The sequence below is a fragment of the Mauremys mutica genome, chromosome 2, assembly GCF_020497125.1.
Source record: "Mauremys mutica isolate MM-2020 ecotype Southern chromosome 2, ASM2049712v1, whole genome shotgun sequence".
Lineage (NCBI taxonomy): Eukaryota > Metazoa > Chordata > Testudines > Geoemydidae > Mauremys > Mauremys mutica.
The window spans coordinates 98,466,383-98,490,874 of NC_059073.1; the positions used below are offsets into that span (position 1 = coordinate 98,466,383).

The following is a 24,492-nucleotide window of genomic DNA, read 5'->3' on the forward strand; positions in this document are numbered from 1 at the left end:
ATAACAATGGGGATATTGGTTTCGCTGAGATCCGAGCGAGTCAGTAAGCTCCTCCATCTCCCCTTGAGACGTCCGAAAGCACACTCCACCACCATTCTGCACTTGCTCAGCCGGTAGTTGAAGAGCTCCTTGTCACTGTCCAGGGCGCCTGTATAGGGCTTCATGAGCCAGGGCATTAGCGGGTAGGCTGGGTCCCCGAGGATCACTGTAGGCATCTCCACATCCCCAACAGTTATTTTGTGGTCCAGGAAGAAACTACCTTCCTGCAGGCGTCTAAACAGACCAGAGTTCCTGAAAACACGCACGTCATGAACCTTGCCCGGCCACCCGACGTAGATGTTGGTAAAACGTCCCCTATGGTCCACCAGTGCTTGCAGCACCATTGAAAAGTAGCCCTTTCGGTTAATATACTGGCTGGCCTGGTGGGCTGGTCCCAGGATAGGGATGTGAGTGCCATCTATAGCCCCACCGCAGTTTGGGAATCCCATCGCGGCGAAGCCATCTATGACGACCTGGACGTTTCCCAGGGTCACTACCTTTGAGAGCAGTAGGTCAACGATTGCGTGGGCTACTTGCATCACAGCAACCCCCACGGTAGATTTGCCCACGCCAAAGTGGTTCGCTACTGACCGGTAGCTGTCTGGCGTTGCAAGTTTCCAGAGGGCTATGGCCACTCGCTTCTGCACACTCAGGGCTGCTCGCATCCGGGTGTCCTGGCGCTTCAGGGCAGGGGCCAGCAAGTCACACAGTTCAAGGAAAGTGCCCTTACGCATCCTGAAGTTTCGCAGCCACTGTGATTCATCCCAGACCTGCAGCACTATGCGGTCCCACCAGTCCGTGCTTGTTTCCCGGGCCCGGAATCGCCGTCCCACAGCATGAACGTGACCCATTGCCACCATGATCTCCGCGGCGCGGGATCCCGTGCTTTGTGACAGGTCTGTGCCACTCTCACACTTCATGTCCTCAACGCGCTGCCGGAGCCTCCTCGCCCGATTTCTCAGCAGCTGACTGTGGAAGAGGTGGACGATAAGGTGCGAGGAGCTGACAACGGCCATAAGTGCAGCGATGATCGCAGCGGGCTCCATGCTCGCAGTGCTGTGGCGTCCGCGCTGTCACTGACCAGAAAAGTGCGCTAACAGATTTCCTGCCGGCGCTTTCAGGGAGGGAGGGCGGGAGTGACGGTTGAATGACGACAGTTACCCAAAACCACCCTCGACACATTTTTCCCCCAGCAGGCATTGGGGGCTCTACCCAGCATTCCAATGGGAAGCGGGGACTGCGGGAACTGTGGGATAGCTGCCCAGAATGCACCGCTTCCAATGTCGATGCTTGCCCCGTTAGTGTGGACTCACAAAGTCGAATTAGTGTCCTTAGTGTGGATACACAAATTCGACTTCATAAGGTCGAATCCACAAATTCGACCTAAGTTAAATCGAACTAGTCTTGTAGTGTAGACATACCCTAAGACTGAAAACTGACTGAACAGAATTCAGCTATAAATATTGCACATGTTCAGCATGGCATTTGCTGCAGCGTGAGACAGGGTGCTAAACTGTTGGCTTCTGTGGTTTTGATCTGTAGGGTTTTGACCTGTAGGTGGGGGTATTCACATAATTTTGATTGATCAGAAAAACAGAATGCCTCCTCTGGGATCTGAAACTTTATTTTCATAGTCACCTTTTGTGGACTCCTTAGTCATCTTTTGCAGACTCCCAGGGGTCTATGGACCACAGGTTGAAAACACTGGTCTGGAAGGCAGTATTGGGTGTTTCTCTGTTTTGTTGCCCATCTTATTCAGTGAATATATAGTACCAAAAGAGGGACTCAAAGACTTTATGGTCGGGGGGTACCATCATGATTATATAGTCTGACCTCCTGCACATTTCAGGCCACAGAACCTCACCCTCCCACTCTTGTAATAAACCTATAACCTCTAGCTGAGTTACTGAAGTCCTCAGTTCATGATTCAAAAGCTTCAAGTTAGAGAGAATCCACCATTTACGCTAGTTTCAACCTGCAACTGATCCATGCCCCATGTTGCAGAGGAAGGTGAACCCCTCAACCCCCCTGGGACTCTGCCGATCTGACCTGGGAAAATTCCTTCTTGATTCCCAAAATGGTCATCTGTAGATCCTAAGTGTGTGGGCAAGACACCTGGGAAAGAATTCTCTGTAGTATCTCAAGAGTCCTCCCCATCTAGTGTCCCATCACCAGCCATTGGAGATATTTTGTTTTACTAGTAGTTGCAGATTGGCTACGTGCCCTTTTACACAGTCTTATGGTATTATATCCTGCATAAACTTATCAAGCTCATTCTTTGAAGCCAGTTAGGTTTTTTGACCCTACTGCTTCCTTGTAAGGTTGTTCCAGAACTTCATTCCTCTGATGGTTAGAAACCTTCATCTAATTTCAAGCCTATACTTATTGATGGCCAGTTTATATCCATTTGTTCTTGGATCCACATTGGTACTTAACTTAAGTAACTCCTCTCCCTCCCTGGTATTTATCCCTCTGATGTATGTGTAGAGAGCAATCATATCTCCTCTCAGGCTTCTTTGGTTAGGCTAAACAAGCCAAGTATCCTGTCATAAGGTAAGGTTTCCATTCCTCTGATCATCCGAGGACATGTGGACATGTTCCAGTTTGAATTGATCTTTCTTAAACACAGTAGACTAGAATTGCTCCCAGTATTCCAGATGCGGTTTCACTAATGCCTTGTATAATGGTACTATTACTTACCTGTCTCTACTGAAAATACCTCACCTGATGCATTCTAGGACCACATTAGCCCTTTTTATGGTCACATCACATTGGCAGCTCATAGTCATCCTTTGATCAACCAATACACCCAGGACTTTCTCCTCCTCTGTCGCATCCAACTGATAAATCCACAGTTTACAGCAAAAAATCTTATTAGTCCCTTGAACTTTGCACTATTACATTTCATCCCATTTCTAATAGTCCAGTTTTCAATGTTATCCAGATCTTGTGGTAGCATATTCCAGTCTTCCTCCACATTGGTAATACCTCCCAACCTTGTGTCATCTGCACATTTTATTAACACACTCCCACTTTTTTTGCCAAGGTCATTAATAAAAATGTTAAATAAGGTAGGTCCTAAGGAAGTGTGTATTGTGAGGTCTTCGGGTTGCTGGTTATATGTAGATGTATGTCTCCATCTCTTCAGTCTGGGCTCTATAATCTAATCTGGCAACTGGACAGATTCTGGCTGATGGTTAAGGTGTTTACTTTGACCTACAAGTCTTTAAATGGTCTAGGGCATTCTTGTGAGCATTCCTGGGCTCTGGAATTCCCTTGTGTTGGTTCACTAGAACCAGGACTTCACAACCTTTAAACACACCACAAGATTTGTTGGTTCTTATTATTCCTAACGTTTTGAGGGACTAATAACTAAAATGAGTGGAAGATGCATCGAAGATTATAATGAAGGTGATACTGATGGCCAAGAAGACGTTAGGAGCTTTCTTCAAAAGATTTAAATTGATCGGATATATTTTGTATTTGGTTAAGGTTTGTTGTGGGTAGTGATCCTAGCATCCAAGAAAAGTGTGTGTGGGCATCTGTACACATGTGATCTCATGATCTCTCCTGGAGTCTTTAATTTTCCACCTGTCTTACAAATGACTTGAAGCCAAACAGGATAAAACCCATTGAATTTCTGTAAAAAGGCACTCTTTCTGATGGACAGAGTGAATTTAAAAGATCCAGCTGTGTGCGTGTGTGTGTGTGTCTTAGAGCATTATTGAGTTATCATTATATCTCTAGGCTGAACTCATGCATTTTCAATTTGAAAAAGAGAGAACAGAAAACTAGCAAAGTGGGATTCTACCATTTGCCAGCATGCCTGCTGCTGTCCTGAATACTGTGTCATTCTAAGATGCAGAGATAAACATGGTATGACTGAAAACAAATTTTATAGAACACAAAAACATTCTTTGCTGCCTCAGTAATCTGTAATGTTTAGCTAACAGCCAGATAAGACCATTAAAAACTTTAACTTAGTGGGCCTAGAAAAAATATCAGCACCTTCAAACTGCAAAGTGACTGTGACAATATCAAAAAGATAATAAACCATTCACCCGTAGCCACAGATGAAGTCCCCACACTCTTCATTCACCTAGACAGATTTATGGTATTAAAGCACTGTGGTTGAGATTGAGATTAAATCATTTTGAACATGGTTTCTTCTTATAAAACATAAAATCAAATCTGAGACTAACTAAAATGTAGTCATCTTTTTGTACTGTTTGTATATCGGTTTGAAAATATAAAGCACTACAAGTGTTAACAGGATTTATACCTGTCAAGTGCACTCGCAGCTAGATTTAGTTTTATTTCCATTTTAAAGTAATATTAGCAGGGGCGGCTCTAGAAATCAGGCTGCCCCAAGCAGCGCGGTGCGCTGCGCCGCCCTTCCCCGGTCCTGCGGCGGGTCCCCTCTTCCCGCGGCTCCGGTTAAGCTCCCGCAGGCATGACTGCGGCAGGTCCACCGGAGCCCGGGACGAGCGGACCTGCCACAGGCATGCCTGCGGGAGCTCAACCGGAGCCCCGGGACGCGTGGACCTGCCGCAGTCATGCCTGCGGCAGGTCCGCTCGTCCCGGGCTCCGGTGGACCTGCCGCAGTCATGCCTGCGGGAGGTCCAGCCGAGCCGCGGGACGAGCGCCCCCTCCGCAGTCATGCCTGCGGTAGGTCCGCTCGTCCCAGGGCTCCAGTGGACCTCCCGCAGGCATGACTGCGGCAGGTCCGCCGGCCCAGCCTCCCGCCCTCCCCGGCGGCAGGAGACGCCCCCTACATTTTGCCGCCCTAGGCACCAGCTTGTTTTGCTGGTGCCTAGAGCCGCCCCTGAATATTAGTATTAAACAAATCAAGATCTACATTTATTAATTAGCCAGTTTGCAGGATTAAGTGTCCTGAGAAAGCTCCAAAACAAATAAGCATTGCAAAACGGGGGAAAAATTAAAAACCATGTAAGGATATACTAACAATAAATAGGGTCAGTAGTAGGACAGAAGGGTGAGCGTATTCTTATTTCACATTTTATCCAGGATTCTGGATTGTCACATTTTATCCAGGAAGGGCCTCATCCAAAGCCCATTGAAGTAAATGGAAAGACTCTCATGCACTTCAGTGGGATTTAGAGCACATTGAAAGTGCCATCTTGATCTAAGAGACAAAGTTATGCTTCTGTAATTGATTTTCTCCTGCATAAATCAAAACTCTCTCATTTGCTCATCCATGGCAGAGAAGTAACATTCTCTTTCTCTTTCTGAAAAATAAGTCTTTAACAATTGCCCTGAAAGGATTAAACATAGCAGTAGCCTATTACAAGACAGTAACCTGGACAGTTGTATTTTTATGAGAGTTAACCTTACATTGTTTCCACTAGTCTCCAATTTACTACTTTTCTATCTGGTATTAATATAGAAGCAGTTTACAAAGGTATTTTAGGAACATGCTTATCTTGATTATGAGACTCATGTCTGTAATTCCATCCACAGGTAGGAGAAAAAACTCTTTTGTCAAGGCTGACTTCCCCACTCTGGCACTTTGAGTGCAGAAGGTGAGGGCCCACAAGGATTTTAAAAACTAATACTTGCCCCTCCAGGCTTGTATTAAACTCCCAAGGTTACAGCATTTCTCTGACCTTGAGTTAGTAAACGCTGCCACCACCCAAATGCAAACTCTTTTAGATCCCAGGAAGGTGCACTTGGGAATTCCTTCCTGTGGGGTACCCTCAACCCTTTCACACACACACCTTCCGGGGAAGAGCTGAGAAAGAAAACAAAGGAAATTAGCTGTTGCCCCCAGCTAATTTAACAACATATGCACAAACCTCTTAGGACACCAAAAATACAATCCTGTTCTTAAAAAAGGTAAATTTTATTAAAAACAAAATGAAAATACATCTGGAACTTAGGCTTTTGCTAGATTTTAAAAAAGCAATTCCAAAGATTAAGCCCCCAAAATAGCTTTCTTGGGGGTTCAGCTTAAAGGTTACAAGCAAACAAAAGCATCTGGGGTTAGCACAGCGGAATCCACAAGCCTTACAGAAAAAAAACCCCAAACAAACAACACCCCCCCCCCAAAAAAACCACCTAATTGCGCCTATCTAAACATTCCCTGTCCCAATGAATCCTTCTACATATGGACGATGAATTTTTCATACCTGGTCCAAACTTTACACAACATTCCAGCTGCCCCATTTAAAAAAAAGTTTTTTTCCCATTTTAAAAAGTTATAGTTCCCAGTGGCTCTTTTGGTCAGGTGCCCACTCCCTTTTCTTTACCTGGGGGACGTTTTAACCCTTTACAGATAAAGCAAGCAGCCACCAAGAGGGACTTTATAGCTAACTGGCCGGCTAGGTGTCCATAAAAGGGAGCTCCCCGCCCCCTTCATTTATCACATCCTTAAATGAACATCATTTCACAAGTGAAACATTCCTCCAAATATTCCAGTATTCTGGTACATTTATAAAGAACGTTTCATGTGCCGCATCCTGGGTAATAATATGAAAGGACTACATACTTCTAAATTTAAACTGGCTCTTTATTCAGAACACTATTTACAGAGATCCCTGGAGCTACATCTAGCATTCTACCCATGTGCACACAGTCTGGTGTCTCCTCCAATCTCTTCCCTCTTGCAACCTATGCGCCTCCCTCCAATTTCCATGCATGTTGCTACAAAAAGTTACTTCATTTACTGGGATAACACTGATGTTGCTTCCTATAAATGATGAATTCCTTGACAAATACCTGAAGTGGACAAAACAGGAATATTCATGTTAATTCATAACACCAGGGTGCTGAAAATGCACATACAAGAGCAGCTAACTGGGACCACAAAACTTTTGAGGACCCTAGACAGATCTTTTCATATAGGTTTCTTTCCCCTGAACCCCCTTTCTTCAAATAGACTGTTTCCTCATTTTTACTCTGAAAAAAGCAACCCATCCCTGCCAGCATGAATGCAACTCAAGTTGGTGGGGAGCAATAAACTGTGTAATACACAGTCACTGCTCTGCCTCTTGAGTATGCACACTTATCAACTGAGGGGCCCTGATCTCCTGATTCCTGCCCTAAAGTTCACATATTCACAAGTCAGTAGAAATGTAACCACAATATTTCATCTGCATTGTGAGCCATGGATGTCTGTAGTCAGAGATTTGCCGAACCCATGGGAGGCAGAACAACTAAACTATCTTATTCACCACCTCCTGGCACAGCCAAGCTGTTTTGTGGAATCTTTTGCATTGCCCACACGTAGAACTAGTTCCAGAGTTTCCGTCTAGGTACGTACCTTGAGGGACATCAGCAAGGACATCATTCCAACCAATGCTAGCGATGAATTGGGAATTGCAGAGCAAGTAGCACATCGTTTGCTTGCTTGTCGGGAAATAACAATCTGCCTCTTCTTGGGGGTTACAACTTCTCATTTTATGGCCAGCTCTGCTACAGACTTTGTGTGTGACCTTAGACAAGTCACTTAGCCGCTCTTTGCCTGAGTTTCCCCATCTTTTCAATATGGATGATACTTCCCTACTTAGTGGGTGGTTTTGAGCACAAATTGTTTGAGATCTTCTGAGCGTCTACTCCTGAGTGCCATAGAATAACCTAAAAATAATATTGAATAAGCAGTATTATCTGCTTGGTCTTGTGGCATCTGCATATGACTGCCGTGGCTTTGAACCCCTTTGAATGGCTTTTGAACACACTTTGTCAGGCCATTCCCCTCTGGTAATCCTCTGAACTCATGTTACACAAACAGGTATGGTTATCCATTATCTTTCACTGCTGTGTGCATACATGTAGATTTCTACAGCTCAGAAAGTGTATTTTGTGAATTATTTCCTGGGTTTTCAGGACATCTGCATGGTCACACTTCTGACATGAATTTGAACCAGTGTGATTTTGTATTTTCATATACAAAGTTCCTTAAGCTTTTTAACATCCAGATCATCTTTAAAAACAATGAGTTACTGGATCACTTCCCTGAATAACCTTCATGTAAATGGTAGCTGTGGACATGCACTCCATGTTAATGTGATATTATAGATTTGTCCATGAAGTACTGAGTTTATCTTCATATGATAAATGTATATGTTTGTCATGGCCTCACATTTATATATGACCCCTGTACAGGCCAGTCCATAGCCAAGAATTTATTAATTTCCAGTTTTCCATAGTAATTTTTCATACAGAAATGTTCTAACTAGAAAAAGGGGCAAAAAACACAGTTAACCTAGTGGCACAAGAATTTATCTTCAATGAACAGGGCCTCTAATTATATTCTAGTGCTACTGTATGCATGATACTGTAAAACTGCTGAAGAGTAGAGTAAGTAATAGCAATTTAAGTATGAATTTATTAAATCAATTAGATTTACAGAAGTGATTTGAAACACAGCACTGCAATATTGGGAGCACCAAGTATATAAAAATCTAAAGTAGTTGCTTTCAAGGGTGGTATAGTTTCTAATGGGAATTTGTCTTGGTTATAATAGTAAAAATGATTGATTCTACTTGTCGTGCAAAGCTTATTCTGTAAGTTATTCTTTCCCTAATAGCACCTCAGAGGTAGGCCATATCATTTTAGTTTGCCTGGGAATCTCTGGACCTAGTACAGGATTTCATAAACTGGTAAGAATTTACATCATCTGTTCAAACTGATCTGTTTTTCTCCTCACAAAACAAGCAATATATACTAGATTAAATATATCAAAAAAGTTACTCATATTTTGTATTATTAGATCAAATAATGTACATCTGGTAGAAAAGTAATATTTGAGATGTAAATCCATATGCGTTTGCACAAAAGATAGTCTCATATGCCTTGCAGCAGCTAAAGGAAAGGAGAGCAAACAGCATAACAAGGAGCATGCTGAAGTGCTTAATAGCTATTTTACTATAGCCTCTGGAAATATAACATTACTTCTGTATTTAGAGTTTACCAGGGAGGGAGGGAGGTAAGTCACAAGGCTGTTCAGAAAGGAACACAATAAAGATCACCTAGATTGCTCAATGTTTTATTCAAATAAGCAGGATCTGATTAAGTTTACCTTAAGGTACACATGGGAATAGGTGTAGTAGTACTGGAATCACAGTAGTTAATTTTATTCATGGGGCAGTCAGGAAGGTCTCAGAATACTGTTACAGGCAAACCTTATAGTATCTTTTTGAAGATGCACAGAAATTAGAAGTGTTTGTACAGTCTACACAAAAGGATACAAGTGGAGGTATACTTTCTATGGGCTTTTTAGGACCTGAGGGAGCCATTTATGGAAGCGAGGTAAAAAAAAAATTCTAGTCTTAAAGCATTTCTGTTCATAAATGGTAGAAATATGCTGAAAACCAGATCTCTGCTTATTTTAGACTTCCTGGTATAATTTTCTCCTGGAGGCATTAGAAAAGCTGATGAAAGATGTAAACAAAAATATTGGGATAATCTGCTATGTTCAGGTCTCTCCATATTCTGAATGCACAATCCTAAATAAAACAGGTAGAGAATTGCAAACAACGGCATTTAAGTTCAGTGTCTGATAAATTGCTAAGACAACTAATAAAACTGTCATTTTGAAATTATTTAGATTCTAGGGGAAAGTTGAGGTGAGGCATGTGTGAATGCACACAGTTGGTTTCATCAAGAAAAAACAAAATCTAATACATCTTTCTTTGATATGATATCTATCTTAGAGTAAATAAAGTAAACAGAGTGGAGTTTCAACGAGTCACCGTCATTGGGGAAACTAGAGTGATGTAAACGAGATTTGTCTAGTACACATGTATTCAGAATTGGATTAAAAGTGCGTAGATTAGGATGGCTAACTATCAAGTGGGAAGAAGTGTTGACGTCCTGCTTGAATTCTTCTGGATCCCATACTAAGGGTAGGTCCATACTTACCCGCTGGGTCGACGCGGAGAGTTCGACTTCTCAGAGTTCGAACTATCGCGTCTAATCTAGACGCGATAGTTTGAACTCCGAACGCGCTCCCGTCGACTCCGGAACTCCACCACCGCGAACGGCGGTGGCGGAGTCGACGGGGGAGCCGCGGAGTTCGATCCCGCGGCGTCTGGACAGGTAGGAAATTCGAACTAAGGTAGTTCGACTTCAGCTACGCTATTCGCGTAGCTGAAGTCGCGTACCTTAGTTCGACACCCTCCTCCCCGTAGTGTAGACCAGGCCTAAGTGGTGCTGTTGGTGGTTGTGGCTGTTTTTAAATTATTATTGACCAGTTGCAGGATGAAGTAGAGAGTGGTCTAATGAAATGATAAGAAATACTGCGAAAGCTAGTTTTAAAGATACAATGTGATATTAGTAAAATAAAGTGGGCAAAAAGGACATCTAATAAATGTAGAGTGTTTTACATGGGAATGAATGATGAAGTGTACGCTATTCTTTAAGAATACTGTTGAGGTAATACAGCCCAAGAAGGGGAGAATGTGAGAAAGACAAAGAATATAGTGGGTTGCTTTACCAGGAATATCATATGTAAAACAAGCAGAGTAATTATTTCTCTCTAGTCATCACTGGTTAAGCCTGAGATAGAACAATATGTTCAGTTTTTTACACCATGGCTTAGGAACATTTAAGAGAGTTCAAACTATTCCTGATTTTTTCCAAGAGAACCGGGCAGGTTCCTTGGGGTAGAGAAAAATATGGCAGAGGGAAAGCCATGATATAATTGACTGTTCCTTCTAAAGGGAATTTTATTATGTCTTTTGAAATTTTTGCCACTTGCAGCAAAACACACATTTTGCTTTTTTGCTTAGTGTGTGAATTTGTTAAATGCTGCTCTCTGTGTATTCTACTATTCTTTGCTGTGATGACAGCTTCAATAAGATTAGGGTGAACTTGGAGACGATACCCAATTTATTCCACTTCTTTCTATAAAACATCATGTAATCTTGTTGTGCATTCCTCTTAGATGCTGCTTTTTGAACCATGGTTGATGTCTTCAACTAACTTTCAAATAAACAGATTTGCTTATTGGTATTTTTGCCTCACTTATTGTAAACCAATCTGTGTGCACACAACCAGCTCTACAGAGCCCGGTTCTATTCCTGGTTAACCAAACCTGCTGGTCCCCGTGTGGGTAGTAGAAAAAGTAAAATTGTTAACAAAAACTGCTAGCCCCCGTGTGGGTAGTAGGAAACTTGTTTTATATATATCAGGAGCAACAAGAGGGTCCCAGGGACCAGACAGTGCTGCTCGCTGAACAAAATTTAAAATGTTTAAGAAAAGGCAAGGGAAAACAGTCCCAGAGGAAGAAATGAAGTCAAAAGTAGCTTCTACCTCACCTTTTATTAAAGAGATAACGCCTTTTCAGCAAATTCTCCAAAGATATGGGCACAGTCCTTGGACTGAACAAGCCCTTGCAGATATCTGCACCATTTCGGACCTAGAGGATAGATTGGCTCAATATATCCTCATATGCAAACCCCTAACTGCGGCAAAAAGAGACGCCGCAGGAATCTGGCTGCTGTGGGAGGCTTGTAATAACAGCTACCTCCGACTAACAGCCTGTAAAGAGGAAACAATATTTTTAACAGAAAAAATATCCCAATTAGAAAAAGGGGTGGAAAATTGGAAAGTGATGGCAACAAATTCTCACAACCAAATGTCTTTTCCCCTTTAATAAGATCCTGCTAGTTTTTATTGGTACAACATCCACACACACTGTACTTTAATCAACTTGTTTCCATGTCAGAATAACTTTTCTTGCCCATGTCCTCTATTAAATCCAGTTGAAGTGTAACAAGGCTATCAGTATGGAGCAGTCAAGCCAGACCAAGTTATAGAAGCGTAGTTCTTCTATAGCCATTGTTGTACCATATATTATTATTTGTGTGCAAACCAGGTTCTCTCTGAAAAATAGCCCAATCATATTGATTATAACTGTAGATCAGGGGTCGGCAACCTATGGCACGCGTGACACCTTTGGCATGAGAGCTGATTTTTGATGGCACGCAGGGTGGGCTGAGCCACTCAGCCCGCCGGCGCTCTGGGGTTCCTGTTGCTGGCCCCTTGCCAGCCGGGGTCCCCCCCGCCGCAGCCCCACTCAGCACCCGCTGCTGGCCTGGGAGAAGGAACCCCAGGCTGGCAGCAGGCTGAGACCCCAGCTAGCAAAGAGCTGGTGGTGGAAACCCCAGAGCAGCAGCGGGCTGAGCTGCTCAGCCAGCCGCTGCTCTGGGGTTCCCGCTACTAGCCCCTTGCCAGCCCGGGGTCCCCCCCCCCACCGCAGCCACACTCAGCGCATGCTGCTGGCCTGGGGGAAGGAACCCCAGGCTGGAGGCAGGCTGAGACCCCAGCTGGCAAGGAGCCAGCAGCCGAAACCGCAGAGCGGCGGCGGGCTAAGCTGCTCAGCCTGCCGTCGCTCTGGGGTTTCCACCGCTGGCTCCTGCCAGCCACGGTCTCGCTGCCGGTCCCACTCAGCACCAGCTACTGGCCTGGGGGATGGAACCCCTGGCTGGCAGTGGGCTGAGACCCCAGCTGGCAGGAGCCTGCGGCCGAAACCCCAGAGCTGTGGCGGGCTGAGCCGCTCAACTCGCTGCTGCTCTGGGGTTCTGGCTGCTGGCCCGTTGCCAGCTGGGGTCCCCTCCGCAGCCCCACTCACCTTGCTTCCAGCTGGAGTTCCAGACAGGGTCCAGGCTTCCGGCCCTGCTCAGCCCTATCAGCCGCCAGCTCCACTCACCTTAGCTGCCGATCTGGGGTTCCAGCCGCTGACCTCCTGCCAGCCGGTTATCAACTTATAACTCAGAAGCCTGTCTGCAGCTTAAAGTATCTAAAGTTCCACCAGACATTGGAAAACTTAGCAAGGAAAAGCAAGGGCAAGGATCACAGTAAACTGATAAGATCTGCATTTTAACTTAATTTTAAATAAAGCTTCTGAAACATTTTGAAAACCTTGTTTACTTTACATATAAGAATATTTTGGTTATATATTACAGACTTATAGAGAGATCTTCTAAAAAACGTTCAAATGTATTACCGGCACGCGAAGCCTTAAATTAGAGTGTATACGTGAAGACTCGGCACACCACTGCTGAAAGGTTGCCGACCCCTGGTGTAGATGGAGCTCCTACAATTATAATGGGGTAGAGATTGCTCAAGAGATTTTTTTTTTTTAAAAAGCCCCAAATCCCAACAATTATTTCTCAAGTAGCCTTTTTGTCAGATTTATTCAACCTCTGCTCATGCCTTTTTCCTTTCTTTCTGTTTTCATTGTTACTATTACAAAGATGTAGTCCTAGCAGCTGGTTTGATGCTGACTTTATTTGTGCCTAGTTCCAACTTCTAAAGTTAGGTGCTTTTATTTTCAAAAATCAAAATAATTTCTTGTGCAAAAATAAACCTCGTACTCACCACATCAGTCTTGTGAAAGTAATACAGTTCATTTATTAAAGAGCCAGTTTTGAGTTACCCCAGTGTAAAGCTGGAGTAACCTCACAACTGTTAAAGAGAATTTGGTCAAAAGTTAGCCAGAATGGAAGGGGGCAAAAAGAATAAACAATAATAATAATAATAATAAAGTTATATACCACAATTAACTGCTGGTGGAGGAGGGGACAAAGGATACTGAAGCCAAAAGAATACTGCCTCCTCCCACCCTCTCCACTGGAGCTATGTCTGTAAAATTTCTGAAATCTAATTGAGACTGTGATATTGTATTATAAAAAACTGCCGTGTTATGAACACCTGCATGTATGTGGATGATGATCCACCACTACTGACAAACCCTGAAAAAGATATGAACCAGACAGACACAAGAGAAGGTGCTTAGGCCTCAATGACCCTATTCAGGTGCAAATATCTGGGCCAATAGGTCAGCTGCCCTTAGAAAACCAATTTAGCTAACTCCTCTGAAGGATGGGAGGAAGGTAGGAGCAGTGGAAACTTGCCAGGAATACAACAAGAGAACAGTGACCAGGAGGGGTTTAAATCAAGGAATATACAGGAATAGGGGACCCAGACAGGTAGAGACAGTATGGGGCAGGAGAGAGAAAGTTCAGAGAAGCTGGGTAAGAGGCTTCAGGAGGAAGAGATCACACACCATGTAGCAGTCTTATGGGTCAGGAGTTTCTAATGGCTTTCCTGAGCCCAGATGGGCCCCAGGACTCTGGACAACCCAAGGGACTTAGACCTCAGCCCAAAGAATGCACTGGAATGGAAAGGGAGGGACATGCCTTTAGTGTTTATTGTTTTGTATGATTTGTACACTGTTGTGCTTTGTATGATTAAACATAAAGGTGTATGAGTGTGTGTTGACTGCTTCACAACTGCATTTTGCCCCTGAGAAAGCTGAACTATAAACCAGAAGCTTAACACCTTCTGGGTGGAGACAACTATGTTCAAGTAACTGGGGTATCTATGAGGTAAGTACTGGTCCTAGGGCTTATTACAGGTGGGCTGAGGAGCCCCATTTCTGAGAGTCAGTGCCCAGGAAATATGCCAGAGAAGCCAAATAAGGAACCAGCTTGCGGAGGCTTTAGAAGCTTGGCACAGCAATCCTAGTGGGTGGACAGGAGTGAGCACTTGCTAGGATCTCTCATACGCACTCTTGGGTGGTGAGGCTTTGTCTGGGCCATCAGGGGAAAGAAAACCCTTCTCCCCTTTAAGGATTGCCCTGTCCACCTTTTTTTTAGTGGATGTTAGAAATAATCCAGTATGGATACAAAATCCAATTCCACTCCATGACCACTCTAACTTCCTGTTCCCCATCTCTTTTTCTCAGAGGTCCCTCTCATAAAGAGGGGGTAAGATACTATCATTGCCAATAAAACATCTTTCCCTTTGGCCTCTTTACAACACCAACTCTTCCCCGAGTGCCTGGTGGGCAGCATGCCTTATGCACCAGTGAAATACTTGCCTAGGTGTAGCTGGCTGCTTCAGGATTGCGGTGGAAAGCTTGGGAAAAGAACCTGTTTAAGCAAGAGTACACTCATTCTCAGCCACTCTGTTGGGAAGTGTTGGCTCTCTGAGATTGGTGTTTGGATCATCCAATGTATCTTGTGACTACTCAAGATCTTATAACATTCACAAAGTCTACTAAAATATACTGATAGTTCACTCTGCAAAAGCAGAACAAGTATCTCAGCCAGTCAGTATCCTGAAGTCACTTTGTGTTTGTCTACAGAACAACATTGATGATTTTAAATCACTATAGCTGATACCCGAGTTATACCATTTTTCGCCAGTGATAATTAGTTTACATATTTTTGGGGAGGGAAATGGAAAAATAAAGGTTTTGAGGGCAATGGAAAGACAGTAGCTTCTTAAAAGCATTACCAGACATTGTTTTGTATCTTTTAACATCCAGGATTCATTGGAAGAAGTTTAGTGAACAAAACAACAAGAACTTTTATTTGATCATTACCTCCTTATGTTGGATTGTAGTCACTAGCTGTTTGGCCTTTTATCTGCATCGCAGACTTAGGATGGCTTCCAGTTACATCTGCACACAATGTTAGAAACCAGTGATTTTTAGATATCCGAGGTAAAAATGAAGGCAACTGTGTAAAACACCAAACAGAAATAGCAGCTTATGGTACATGCCACTAAAGGACTCCTAATAATCAACTGTAACATTCATGCCCTGAGAACAGACATATTTTGTGGGGTTCTACGAAAGCAATAATATTAGTCACCAACCTCAGAAATGGTATATTTTAATGAAGAATATGACATAGCTGATATCAGAGTCCTGCTGTCAGTGTCAGAGGACTCCTGTACTTAAAAGAGATGCCCTTTCATCTCTGGCACCACAATGAGTCTGAATAAGGATAGGCTAACCTGGCACCTACTTGCTAGCATCTGGGGAAGAAAATTACAGTGGATTGATTCAAAAAGGGAAGTGATGTGGTCTAATTGGACAAATAACATGATGTTAACAGCATGCTTTTTAGGGGAGGAGGAAGAGCTATAATAGTAAGCTGTCAAGAGAAAAGACAGCACTTGTTAACTACATGATCAGTTAACTCACAGTAGCTTTATGCATAACTCTGGGAAAAGCTAGTTCACAGTGGGCATGTTCAGCTATTGCCATCATCATTTGCATACTAATAATTTGACACTTAGGCACGTCTACATTACTAAGTTATGTTGACCTACGTTACATCATGCCGCTGTTATTACATCACTTGTGAGTGTGAATATTTAGCTCCTTGTGTCAGCGGTGTGCATCCTCACCAGGAGCACTTCTGATGCAGAGTGCAGTGGACCATGGGTGGGTATCCCATTGTGCAATTCATCACCATCCAGTGCAGGGTCTTTTGGGAAGTTCCTGCAGAAACAAGTCGCGCAGGGGTGACTGGGAGCATGGGGTCAACTTCTCATAATGCAGTGTTCTCCATCCCATAATTTCATCTAGATTTCATAATTTGTGTGCCTTCTTTTCAAAATTCCCACAAACCCATGTGTCTCTCCTTGCTGTCCACCATCTCTAACAGAAGATTCAGCAATGTGCCAGACATAATGAATGGTTTTACAGCAATGGGTTCCCATATTGCAATGGGGTGATGGATGGCGCACGCATCCCTATTTTGGCACTGGATCACCTTGTCCCTGAGTACATCATCAGAAAAGGCTACTTTTCTATGGTTATGCAAGCATTGGTGGATCACCGGGGACACTTTACCGACATCAGTGTGGGTTGGTCAGAGAAGATGCATGATGCATGCATCTTAAAGAACACAGGATTATTCAGAAAGCTGCAAGCAGGGACTTTCTTTCCTGACCAGTGGATTACCATTGGGAATGTTGAAATGTCAATAGTGATCCTCAGTGACCCAGCCTAGCCCTTGCTCCCATGGTTCATGAAGACCTACACTGGATACTTCGACAGCACCAAGGAGCGCTTCAACTACAGGCTCAGCAGGTGCAGAATGACATTTAAATATGCCTTTGGTCATTTGAAGGGTTGCCGGCATTGTTTACTTACAAGATTGGACCGCAGTGAGAAAAACATCCCAATGTCCTGCATAATATCTGTGAACCAAAAGAGAAAAAGTTTCCACCAAGTTGGAAGTAGTGCAGCTGTCAGCTTAATTTGAACAGTCAGACACAAGGTTTAGTAGAAGAGATCATTGCAGAGCTACACAGCTCAGGGAGTCTTTGAAAGACCATTTTAATAGTGAGCCAGACTAGTGAGTGTTGTAGAAATGTGCTGTACCTGGCCCTGTTCTTTTGCAACCTGATACGAATGTTGTAGTGATTGCTGTGCATGTAGGAATATTACATTGTCAATGAACCTATTAATATTGTTTGTGAGTGGTATTATGAATAGTGCGACACAGTGCAGTAACAGATAATTGGTCGCTGTTAGACCTGCTCAGCAACAGCCAGCATATGCTAGGAACTAATTCAGAATAAAATTATATTTTTTGGAACAAAATTAATCTTTAACATGAACCAAGCAATTTAAAAAAAATAAAACTTAATAAATTAAAGGAACAGAACTTATGAAGGGGAAAGAACAGTCATTTCCATTTCAGGTACATATACACCAACCGTGGTTTTTGCTTTAAAAGGTGCCGGGGGGAGGAGGCTGAATTCTAGGGCGGTCAGTGTGGGGCAATGTGGGACAGCTGCTGGAGGACAGTAATGGTTGACATAAGTAATGCAGTGTCTACACTCTCACTGCATTGACCTAAGTATATTGACCATGACTCTACGTCACTCATGAAGGTCATATTATTAAATCTGCATAGTTAGGCACTTACGCTGGCAGGAGCCAAATTTAAGTGAAGACACATCCACAGCTAGGCTGATGTAAGCTGTCTTGTGTCCACCTAACTGTGTAGTATAGACCAGGCCTTACTCTTACAGGAATAAATTGGGAACCAGGGAGGCAGGAGAGTATAGTAGTTGAAACAGATGCTTAGGGCTTGTGGACTTTAAAAAAAAAAAACCAACTAGAAATGCTAATTACATTGAAATATTCATAGGGCTTCTGATTTTCTGTTTTTACCAATAAACACCAATATAGCACTCCCAATAAGTGAACAAGTTTAAAAGGAAGAGAAATGCCAATTTCTTTTTTTTTTCTTATCCAATAAATGCCAGAAAAACACAGAAAGTGCTTAATCGTATTTAAGGGCTTGTCTACATGGAACACTAATGAAAACCATGAGGGTATGATTTCGGAAGCACACTAACATGTTGCACATTAATTGGTCCATGTAGACCCTGCTAGTGTGTACCTGCTGATTGAGACAGTACTACATTAAAGCACACTAGGGAAGTGTGAGGGGGGAGGGATAGCTCAGTGGTTTGAGCATTGGCCTGCTAAACCCAGCATTGTGAGTTTAAGCCTTAAGGGGGCCACTTAGGGATCTGGGGCAAAATCAGTACTTAGTCCTGCTAGCAAAGGCAGGGGGCTGGATTCAATGACCTTTCAGGGTCCCTTCCAGTTCTATGAGATACGTATATCTCCATATATTATTATTATCAAAAGATTACTTATGACAGTATAGGTGAGCGTAATGAGTAATGTATAGTCTATATATATACATTCCAGTATATATGAAGAGAGCCCTCAAAAGCCCAAATTAACCACAAAAATGAAATTAATAAACACCAAAAAACCAGAAGCCCTAATGTTCAGTATATATGATCAAACCAAAGACTAGATGCCAACTAGTGTCCTGAGTTTCAGTTGATGATTCAAATTTCTTCACAATCTACTTAGGCTACAATGTACTTTTACTTAAATTGTAAGGTGTTCAGGGTAGGAACTGTCTTTCTTTTTATTTGTATTGTGCCTAACACAGTGGGGCTGGGGACTTCAGGCACTACCACAATACAAATTAGTAATAATAACAATAATCTGTTTATATTCAATTTCTTATTCCAAACAAGGTAGCTCTTATACACACTGCTAATTTCAAATGTAAAACATTTTGTCTTGACTACACTAACTTTTACAACTAGTTGCATCTCCCTGCTATCACTTTGGTTTTCCCACTCAAGATTTTTGACCAAATGATTATTACCTTAGCACAGAGGATAGAGGTTAACAAGTTATGAAAATGTGTATTTAATTTAAGAGTTGGCAAGAGAAAAACAGGTATGAACAGATTTGTTTTACTTTTTAAAATGTTCCAGAAACAGATGAACTTTATTTTAATATTTGTTTCATCTACCTTGAAATGAGAACTGAAAGGGCTTTGATAAATGGTTTGGAAGCTTCACCAGTTTAACTGTAACAACCTCTGTCTTTTGATAAAATGTCATGTAATTTTCCACAACAATTCTCCTCAGACAGTCACAGATAGCCCTGACATTTCTCACAGTTCTCTACTGAAGGGACTATTTTCTTCCTCAGTGGCGGCACATTGCAGTCACAATACTGTGATAAAAGACCCTGGACCAGATTCTCAACTGGTGTACATTTTTATAGCTCCATTGGTGTCGGTGGTGATATAAAGGCAATTTACACCAGCTGAGGATCTGCCCTCCCTATATTTTTTTGTGAAGTGACGTGAATAGGTCTCTACACTTTTAAGTTCACCTGAAAATGCAAAATTGTTCTTGTTAGAATAAACATTAACTGGAATACACTTAACCATTTTTTTTTATAAGCAAGACTTTCAACGGCCATAGCAGGCTCCTTATAGAAAGCTTCCTTTAAGAAGATTTCTAAGCTGTTTCAGTGCCCAACTGTATTTTAGTATCTGAACGGTATTGTTTTTCTTTAAAAGGAGCTCATTGAGCTGCAGCATGCACACCACAAGCTAAACAAGCAGTATCATGATAAAGTGGCGGAACTGATGCATGCAAACAAGAGACTAGAACAACATGAGGATGAGGTTAAGAAGCTGAGAAGTCGGGTGGAAGACCTAAAAAGAGGGCTAAACCAGGCAGAGGATAAGGTATTTAAACTTTTAATTTGTTAAAAGAATCTGTTGTCACTTACGGTTTATTCACATATTCAAGGGCAATACTGAAAATGCATTTATATATTGTAGAGCTTTGTGTTTATTTATGATCCTAGGACTGCAATCTTTGACATTAGACATAGAATTTGACCTCTTTAGTCCCTTTGTTCATTGTCCTGCCAATATAAGATTCTTTCTGAAGATTTTATGTCTCTATAAATCTAATACCCCTCCAATTTATCTTGCTACTGAATATGCCAACTAGGTTATTAGACAGTTTGGACAAAATGTGTGTGTGTGTAATATATAAATATAAAAAGAGCTCATTTATTAACTAATTTTTCAACATTCCTATGAGTACAGATTATTTTAAATCACAACAGCATAAAATTCTGCTGCTTTTGCCAAACACCTTCTGTTGGGTACAAAACCCAGTTTAATCCGTTTCCTTATCAATTATCCTTAAACATCTTAGCCCTGGTCTACACTACAGGGTTAGATCAAATTTAGCTGCATTAGGTCAATTTTATAATGAATGCGTCTACACAAGCAACCCCATTCCGTCGACCTAAAGGGCTCTTCAAATCGACTTCTGTACTCCGCCCTGGCAAGGGGAATAACGCTAAAATCGACCTTGCTGGGTCAAATTTGGGGTAGTGTGGATGCAAATTGACGTTATTGGCCTCCGAGAGCTATCCCAGAGTGCTCCAATGTGACCTCTCTGGACAGCACTTTCAACTCTAATGCACTAGCCAGGTACACAGGAAAAGCCCTGGGAGCTTTTGAATTTCATTTCCTGTTTGGTCAGTGTGGCGAGTTCAGCAGCATAGGTGACCATGAAGTCCTACCAGAATCACAAACAAGCTCCAGCATGGAGCGAATGGGAGACACTGGAACTCATTGGTGTATGGGGAGAAGAATCTATGCAGGCAGAACTCCGATCAAAAAGAAGAAATGGTAATGTATATGCCAAAATCGCACAGGGCATGATGGACAAAGGCTACAACAGGGACACACAGCATTGCCGTGTGAAAATCAAGGGGCTCAGGCAAGCCTACCAAAAGACAAAGGAGGCAAACGGTCGCTCTGCGTCAGAGACCCATACATGCCGCTTCTATGATCCGCTGCATGGCATTCTAGGGGGGGAACCTACCACTACCCCACCACTGTCCATAGACACCTGCAAGGGGGAAGTCTCACGCAACATGGAGGAGGATTTTGTGGATGAGGAGGAAGAGAATGTGCAACAGGCAAACAGTGAATCCCTTCTCCCTGGCAGCCAGGACCTTTTCATCACCCTGGAGCCAATACCCTCCCAGTGCGGGATCCCCGACCCTGAAGGCGGAGAAGGCCCCTCTGGTGAGTGCACATTTGTAACTACAGTACAGGGTTTAAAAGCAATAGTGTTTAATGTTTGATTTGCTCTGAAGACTTGGGATGCAGCTACTGGAAAAGTCTGTTAATGTGTCTGGGGATGGAGTGGGAATCCTCCAGGGACATCTCCATGAAGCTCTCCTGGAGGTACTCTGAAAGCCTTTGCAGAAGGTTTCTGGGGAGGGCAGCCTTATTATGTCCTCCACGGTAGGACACTTTACCAGGCCAAGCCAGTAGCAAGTAGTCTGGAATCATTGCAGCACAAAGCATAGCAGCGAATGGTCCTGGGTTTTGGTCGCATTCAAGCAACATTCGGTCTATATCTTTCTGTGTTAGCCGCAGGAGAGTGATATCATTCATGGTCACCTGGTTGAAGGCAACAGTAAAAGGACCCAATTCATGCCGGGCTGTTTGCAATTGGCTAAAAGGGATCATCCCTGAGAATAGCCACGCTTCAAGGGGTGGCGTGAAGGGCTCATCGCAAATAGCTACACAGAGGGGGAGGAGTGAAAGGATCATCCCAAATAGCCACGGGGATTAGTGGGGGGAAGTGTATGCTGCACATCCACTGGAAAACTGCAGCCCCTCCTTTTAAATGGCAAACCCAACTGGCATTGCTTGCTATGGGAAAGGAGGGTGCTGCAGTTTGAAAACATTCCCACATTTTATGAAGGTGTTAGAAGCCAAATCTGCATATCCTTTGGCTTACTTTGGCTGCCTGGAAGCTGAATTCTGTTGCCCAGCCGTGTGTGATGTTTCACCATACCAGTGGGCGCTCAATATAAAAGGCAAAATGTGACCTTATACCTAAACCACATGTGCTGTCTGCTGTGACTTGCTTGATTCACTGTGAAAGAGTCTCTCTTTTGTTCTCAGAAATGTATCGTCTTACATTTTACTCTCCCTTTTTATCCCCCCGCAGGTGTAAATGTTTCTATGCTCCCCCTATCATCTTCATCCCTGAGGTTATCACAGATTAGAAGGCGAAAAAAACGCACTCGCAATGACATGTTTTCCAAGCTCATGCAGTCCTCCCGCACTGATAGGGCACAGCTGAATGCATGGAGGCATTCAGTGGCAGAGTCCAGGAAAGCATTAAGTGAGCGCGATGAGCAGAGGCAGCATGCAATGCTGAGGCTAATAGAGGAGCAGACAGACATGCTCAGGCTTCTGGTGGAGCTGCAGGAAAGCCAACAAGAGCACAGACCACCACTGCATCCACTGTAGAACCACCTGTCCTCCTCCCCAAGTTCCATATCCTCCTCACCCAGACGCCCAAGAATGTGGGGGGGGAGAAGGCTCCAGGCACCCAGCCACTGCAATCCAGAGGATGGCCTAAGCAACAGAAGGTTGTAATTCAAACAGTTTTGATTTGTAGTGTGGCTACAATAAGCAATATGGCCTTGTCCTTCCCTCCTCCGCCCTACCCTACCAGGGATAACTTATCAGTTATCTCTCTTTTTTTAATTAATAAAGAAAGAATGCGTGGTTTCAAAACAATAGTGACTTTATTTCCTTTGCCAGCTGTGATCGAAGAGGGGAGGGTGGTTGGCTTACAGGGAGCTAAAATCAACAAAGGTGGTGGGTTTGCATCAAGGAGAAACACACACAACTGTCACACTGTAGCCTGGCCAGTTATAAAACTGGTTTCCAAAGCCTCTCTGATGCGCAGAGTGCCTACCTGTGCTCTTCTAATTGCCCTGGTGTCTGGCTGTTCAAAATTGGCAGCCAGGCGATTTGCTTCAACCTCCCACCCCACCATAAACATCTCCCCCTTACTCTCACAGATATTATGGAGCACACAGTAAGCAGTAATAACAATGGAAATATTGGTTGTGCTGAGATCTAACCTAGTCAGCAAACAGCGCCAGCGAGCTTTTAAATGTCCAAATGCACATTCTACAACCATTCTGCACTTGCTCAGCCTATAGTTGAACTGCTTCTTATTACTGTCCAGGCTGCCTGTGTATGGCTTCATGAGCCATGGGAGCAAGGGGTAGGCTGGGTCTCTGAAGATAACTACTGGCATTTCAACATCCTCAACAGTAACTTTCTAGTCTGGGAAGTAAGTCCCTTCTTGCAGCTGCTCAAACAGCCCAGAGTTCCTAAAGATGCGAGTGTCATGCATCTTTCCCGGCCATCCCACGTTGATGTTGGTGAAACGTCCCTTGTGATCCACCAGTGCTTGCAGCACCATTGAGAAGTAGCCTTCATGGTTTATGTACTGGATGGCAAGGTGGTCCAGTGCCAAGATAGGGATATGCGTTCCATCTATCGTCCCACCACAGTTAGGGAAACCCATTGCAGCAAAGCCATCCACTGTGACCTGCACATTTCCCAGAGTCATTACCCTTGATAGAAGAACATCAAGAATCAGTGATTGCATTAGCTACTTGAATCACAGCAGTCCCCACAGTAGATTTTCCCACTCCAAATTGATTCCCAACTGATCGGTAGCAGTCAGGCGTTGCAAGCTTCCACAGGGCTATCACCACTTGCTTCTCAACCGTCAAGGCAGCTCTCATCTTGGTATTCCTGCACTTCAGGGCAGGGGAAAGCAACTCACAGAGTTCCAGGAAAGTGGCCTTACACATGCAAAAGTTTCGCAGCCACTGGGAATCATCCCAGACCTGCAACACTATGCAGACCCACCAGTCTGTGCTTGTTTGCCGAGCCCAGAATCGGCATTCCATTGTATCAACCAGCCCTACTGCCGCCATGATTTCCCAATTGTCACAGCCCATGCTTTCAGGAACATCTGTGTCCATGTCCTGATCACAATCATCCTCGTGCTGCCGTCTCTTAGCAAGGTTCTTCACATACTGAAGTATAATGCGCAAGGTGTTTACAATGCTCGCAACAGCAGCGGTGAGCTCAGCAGGCTCCATGCTTACCATGCTATGGCGTCTGCATGTGTAACCCAGGCAAAAAGGTGCGGAATGATTGTCTGCAGTTGCTTTCAGGGAGGGAGGGAGGGAGGGGAGAGTGACGACATGTACCCAAAACCACCCGCGAGAATATTTTTGCCCCATCAGGCATTGGGAGCTTCACCCATAATTCCAATGGGCAGCAGAGACTGCGGGAACTGTGGGATAGCTTCCCACAGTGCACTACTCTGTGAGTCGATGCTAGCCATGGTAGTGAGGACGCACTCCACCGACTTAATGCACTTAGTGGGGACATACACAATCAACTATATAAAATCGATTTCTAAAAATCGACT

At 43.6% G+C, this 24,492-nt stretch overlaps 1 protein-coding gene and 1 long non-coding RNA gene across 2 annotated transcripts in view; one reads left to right on the top strand and one right to left on the bottom strand.

The window, feature by feature from the left end:
* Positions 1-24,492, top strand: part of CCDC102B (coiled-coil domain containing 102B) — a 357,030-nt gene that overhangs the window by 217,081 nt on the left and 115,457 nt on the right. Inside the window, exon 7 of the mRNA XM_045007770.1 lies at positions 19,719-19,889. Coding sequence (XP_044863705.1) covers positions 19,719-19,889 — 171 coding nt within the window. The remainder of the gene's footprint in view (positions 1-19,718; positions 19,890-24,492) is intronic.
* LOC123365117 overlaps positions 15,509-24,492 on the bottom strand; it is a 59,080-nt gene continuing 50,096 nt past the window's right edge. The window contains exons 2-4 of the long non-coding RNA XR_006577435.1: positions 16,958-17,004; positions 16,129-16,300; positions 15,509-15,530 (exon numbers count right to left, since the gene is read on the bottom strand). This is a non-coding gene — a long non-coding RNA (uncharacterized LOC123365117). The remainder of the gene's footprint in view (positions 15,531-16,128; positions 16,301-16,957; positions 17,005-24,492) is intronic.